The sequence below is a fragment of the Mercurialis annua genome, linkage group LG8 (genome assembly GCF_937616625.2).
Source record: "Mercurialis annua linkage group LG8, ddMerAnnu1.2, whole genome shotgun sequence".
Classification (NCBI taxonomy): Eukaryota; Viridiplantae; Streptophyta; class Magnoliopsida; order Malpighiales; family Euphorbiaceae; genus Mercurialis; species Mercurialis annua.
The window spans coordinates 13,841,285-13,846,987 of NC_065577.1; the positions used below are offsets into that span (position 1 = coordinate 13,841,285).

General features: G+C 30.6%; 1 protein-coding gene across 1 annotated transcript; it reads left to right on the forward strand.

Moving 5' to 3' along the window:
• Nucleotides 1-1,328: 1,328 nt before the first annotated feature.
• LOC126661451 (beta-glucosidase 13-like) lies at nucleotides 1,329-5,477 on the forward strand. Its single transcript, XM_050355305.2, has 13 exons — nucleotides 1,329-1,529; nucleotides 1,640-1,709; nucleotides 1,804-1,862; nucleotides 1,949-2,027; nucleotides 2,101-2,178; nucleotides 3,598-3,685; nucleotides 3,760-4,009; nucleotides 4,124-4,236; nucleotides 4,313-4,536; nucleotides 4,610-4,641; nucleotides 4,741-4,843; nucleotides 4,926-5,028; nucleotides 5,111-5,477. Exons 1-13 carry the CDS (start codon nucleotides 1,359-1,361, stop codon nucleotides 5,358-5,360), a joined length of 1,620 nt encoding a protein of 539 aa, XP_050211262.1. The 5' UTR covers nucleotides 1,329-1,358; the 3' UTR covers nucleotides 5,361-5,477.
• Nucleotides 5,478-5,703: the final 226 nt, after the last annotated feature.

Genomic DNA, 5,703 nt, shown 5'->3' on the forward strand with positions numbered 1-5,703 from the left:
GATTTGTTAATCACATCCGCATACGAACGAGAATCCCTAAGAGAATGATGATGGATACGTTTTGAAGAAGAAACCCTAATGGAAGCAATGGGATCTGGACGTTGCATGGTTTTAGATTTAGGTTTAGCAAATTTTCAAATAAACGGCGGATCCTCCATGAACCTATGAAAACATTATTCAACAGGTAAAGGGTTTCTCTAACATCTTGATTCTGTTCCATATATAGAAAATCAAATCTCCTGTTCGCTCGATTCTTCTTCCTAGCTAGGGTTACCCGTCCATGAATAAAGTACTTAGAAAAGGCACACAGGAGGTCTGAGAAAAACCATAGTTCCAGAAAATTCTCAAAGTAGATTATCGGTAAAGAGATAGACCGAGACTCTGTGGTTGCGATGGCAGCTAAGGCTCTGAAGGTGGTCGGCGGCGGTGGAAGGGGTTTAGGAAGAAAGACATCAGGTTCTTTTTTATTTTTTGTATTCCACTATATCTTTTTCTATATAATCTGATCATATTGCATCTAAATCCCATTTTACATTCATTACAATAACTATAAAGTCTTATCCACTTATTAACGCATTTTTTTTTCCAAATCATCTTTCCGTTCTCCAAAACTTTTCTTACTAATGTCTGTTCACTTTAAGCTCATATCCTTCTGAGTTAATCTTGTAGATGATGCAAAATTTTCTTGAGAAACATCAAATAAATTGCGGATCAGTTTATGCCAATTATTTTTATTAGGGAAAAGGTTCAAAAAAACTTCTAACGTTTACAAATTGTATCATATAAGCCTTCGTTCTTAACACCGTTTCAACCTCCGTCTATTTTTATTAAGATCACGTGTCATGATATTTGACGATCCTATATTTTGATTTTCTGTTCATACAATTATTTTTCGCTTGTTTTGGCATTGAAATTTGTCTTATAATGGTGAAGAAACTCACATGTGCAGTTCGAGCAAATAGGAATATTTATGGCTTTTAGCTATCAATAGAAAATGATCATTTCTGAATATTTGTTACATTTCTAGAAATCGGGTGTTTTTATGTAATTTTTTCAAAAAGATTCCATAAGCTGGAAACACGTGAAATCTATATATAGGACCTGGCCTCAATCCAACGGCGTAGATTAACTGACATTATCTGCATGAATTACCAACCATTATTCTAAATGCGTATTGTGATGTGAAAAATGCAGAAAAAGAAAAACGTAAATACTATATATGGGTCCTGTCCTGATCGCACGGTGTAGATTATAGCCTTGTAAATCCAAGGGCTGAAAGAGCGACCAAGAGTTATGCTAAATGTGTATAAAGAGCTGGTGTCACCATTGAAATTAATACACCACAGCTTGAAATTATAATGTTGATTATGGAAAATAAAAGCTCTCTACTGCTAGGGTTTTTAGTGCTTCTAATAATTGGCTCAGCTAATCTCACTGAGTCAAAGAAAGAAATAATTCCAGTTCTGAAGTTTGATAGTAGTTATTTTCCAGAGGGATTTTACTGGGGAGTGGCTACTTCAGCTTATCAGGTATAATTTAATAAAATATAATTAATTAATTAAATAATAATTTGCATGCATTTTTACGTACATTTCATTAATATATGCTAATGTTCTTAATTGAATAAATATATATTTAGATCGAAGGCCACTCAAACAAAAGTGGAAGAGGACCTAGTATCTGGGATACATTTGTTCATGAGTATCCAGGTTAATTTATTTCTTTATTTTTTTTTAAGATTTAATGTGGTAATTTTTTTCTTTGTGTGAATTTAATAAAATGTATTTATTGTACATAATGCAGAAAGAATTGATGATCGCAGCAATGCAGATGTTACTGTGGATTTCTACAATCACTACCAAGTAATATATTATCCTTAAAAACTATGTGTTTTTGTTTATGTAAGAAAATAAGAATTAAATAATGATATTAAAAATTAATGTTTCAGGATGATTTTAAAAGAATGAGCAAGCAACTGGGTATGAATGCCTACCGATTTTCCATTTCATGGACAAGAGTCATACCTAGTAAGTATTATGTAATTTTTATAAATTTGTTTTTGCCAAATTTTTATAAATTTAATCCAAACTCTAATTGCAGGTGGAAGAATACGTGAAGGGATAAATGAAGAAGGAATTGAATTTTACAACAAAATTATTGATGAATCTATCAAAAATGGTGTTTAATTTGTTTCTCCTTTTGCTACTACATAGTAACATATATTTATGACTTGCAATAATTGGGGTGAACCGTTTCTAAATTTATCTTATATCAGTAACAATCGATCTTAAAAAAATACTAATATCATTTAAAAAAGGCTTAATTTTTTAAAAAACCCCCACCTTGCATTTTTTTTTCGTTTATACCCTGACCTTGTAAAAACACCATTTGTACCCAATTTTGAGTTTTTATGTTTCATCTCTACCCAAAAGCATTAAATTGTACTCTTTTCATTTGAAAAAAAGTTTAAAACAATCCTTCATTTTTAACTTATATACGAATTAGATATTAATGTTATTAATAGTACAAAAATACCATCTTTTTCAAAAATTTAAAAATAATAATAATTTTTTTTGTTTTTTTAAAAAATATTTCGAATTTTTTTTAATTTTTTCAACTTTTTTAAAAATATTTCCGACAAAAAAAATTAAAAATAATAATAATTTTTTTTTAGTTTTTTTAAAAAATATTTCGAATTTTTTTTAATTTTTTCAACTTTTTTAAAAATATTTCCGACAAAAAAATTAAAAATAATAATAATTTTTTTTAATTTTTTATTATTTTATCAAATTAAAAAAATCAATTAATTATTTGGATGTATCTGATTATTTTTTAAGTTTAAGGATTTATTTGTATATTTTAAAATAGAAAAAAATATGTTTTAAACTCTTTTCCAAATGAAAAAAGTACAATTTAATGCTTTTGGGTAGAGATGAAACATAAAAACCCAAAATTGGGTACAAATGGTGTTTTTACAAGGTCAGGGTATAAACGAAGAAAAAGTGTAAGGTGGGGTTTTTTTAAGGAATTAAGCCTTAAAAAAAAATTGAGATAATTTTATTTAATCTCTAAAATTGGACGTATACACTAATTAGCCATGGGCATTTTAAAAATATATATATCCCTCAATTTTTTGCAATACTGTTTTTTATTTTGTTTTATATTTTTTAAAAAACCATGTCAAATTGGGAGATCTAAATTATGTGTTAGAGAAAACATAGATAGTGGTAAAATGTTTAATGTACCAAAATTAAAGGTATTGATTAGTATAAATTTGGGATATACAAAAGGATATTTTAGTATAATGTGTTAAATTAAAGGATGATTTAATAAATGAATTATAAATCATCCGCTAAATTACAGAAAGATGAAATATAATTAACTCAAATTTAAATTTTTGTAAGAATTAGAAAACTGCACATTTTTTGTAGCCTTTACATAATATAGCAACAATTTTGAAAGTGCTATACTGCTATTCAACTGCCCTTACCCTAACCATATTATTTTTACTTTATAAAGGAAATTTTTGCAATAATAATCTCAGAAATTAAATTTTCCGTATAATTCTCATTTGTTCTTCTTTGTGACATATGCTAGGCTTGACTCCTTTTGGAACTATTTTTCACTGGGATGTTCCTCAAGCCCTTGAAGACAAATATGGCGGTTTCAGAAGCCGTAACATAGTGTGAGACGTCAAGAAAAATCAATTTTAAAAATTATTTTTCAAATCCAATTTGACATATCATTAATTTTGAATAGGGCTGATTACAAGGATTTTGCTGAACTTTGTTTTCAAAAATTTGGAGACCGAGTGAAACATTGGATTACATTGAATGAACCCTTTGTGTTCGATACACATGGTTATGAACTCGGTGGTTTAGCACCAGGGCGATGCTCACATTGGGTGAATAGGGCATGCCAAGCCGGAGATTCGGGAACTGAACCTTATATAGTTGGCTATCATCTGCTCCTTGCTCATGCAGCAGCTGTTCATTTATACAGACAAAAGGTATAACGCAGAAAATATAGCAAAAAAATTGGTTTATTGGGAAAATTTTCGAAATTCGATCTTTAGCGTAAACTTTTATAACATGTACTGATCTTTTTATTTTTCATGCTACAGTATAACAATGGTAAGATCGGAATTACATTAGATTTAACTTGGTCTGAGCCTATTTCGGACAGCCCTGATGATATTGCAGCATCCCAACGGAGCCTTGATTTCTTGTTCGGCTGGTGAGTGTAATTTTTTTCACATTGCGGAATTAGCATTACTGAACGAAAACTTTAGCTAAAATTGTGCTGGTTTTAGGTGGTTGGATCCCATAGTGTATGGTCATTACCCAAGGACAATGCAGACTCTAGTTGGAGATCGATTGCCAAAATTCACCAAGGAAGAAATTGATTTGGTGAAGGGATCATATGACTTTTTTGGCATAAACTCCTACACTTCAAATTTTGCTTCTGCCAATTTTACTGCCGACCCTGATCCGACTCATCTTCGATACGCAACCGATAGTGCTGTTACTTTGACAAGTAAATATTTTTTATTCTTAAATTGCAGAGTGTTTATTTGAATTTTTATCTCATGTAGTTTTTGTATGTACAGAGTTTAAAGATGGCAAACCCATTGGTCAACAGGTTATATAGTTTCTAAAATAATTATCTTCTTATGTGCTATACATTAATATTAAAACAAAGTGTAATTATTTATAATATTGATAAAAAAAACATTTACAGGCTTCTCCATCGTGGTTATACTTCTGGCCGGAAGGAATCCGACGTATTTTGAACTATACCAAAGTTGCATATCGAAACCCAGTAATCTATGTTACGGAAAATGGTAAATTTCTCAATCTTTTTACTTATTTTGCATTAAGCATTAGGGTTTCAATGATATATGTTTAACATTTGGACATATTCAGGAGTTGGTGATCCCTTAGGTCTTTCTTCTGAGAATTCTCGCAAGGATTTATGGAGGATAAAATACCATGAAGAACATCTTTTGGAAATACTTAAAGCCATCTGGTGAGTCCAATTTGAAAAATATTACAAAATATTTTTTGTTATAAATAATATGTAACATAATTTGCTGATTGATTGTTGGCAGTGTGGACGGTGTTAATGTGCAAGGTTACTTTGCTTGGTCATTTATCGATAACTTCGAATGGTCGAATGGTTTTACCGTATCGATGGGTTTGTATGGCGTGGACCACGAAGATAACCTTTCGCGACGCCCGAAACTTTCGGTTTCTTGGTTCAATGAGTTCTTGAAACTGAAGGGACAAAAAGGCGGACCCAAATGTGATATCCCAAAGCTTGATGAGGAGGATTCTCTAGAAGATGATTCTGAGCTATAGATTATGCTAGCTTGAGTCATTAGGTCTATGTCTCGTCTCTGTAATCTGAGCCCAAAATAAAATAAGTTATGATTGAATGGGACTCGTTTTATTAAATAAATTGCATCATTTTGAGTACGTTTTTTTTTTTTTGGTAAAACAATTTAAATTTCTATTTGCATGATAATGACAACTGCGTCTATGGCATTAAATACTTTAAAAAGGCAAGTACTACTAAATTTGTGTTTTATCAATGCTGAGGTGACAGCTAGCAATATCTTTGAAAAAATCTCTCTTGTTCAGCTTTGCATTGACGAGAGTTTCATAAAAATAGTAAGAGAATTGTTAAAGCACTTGCAACTTT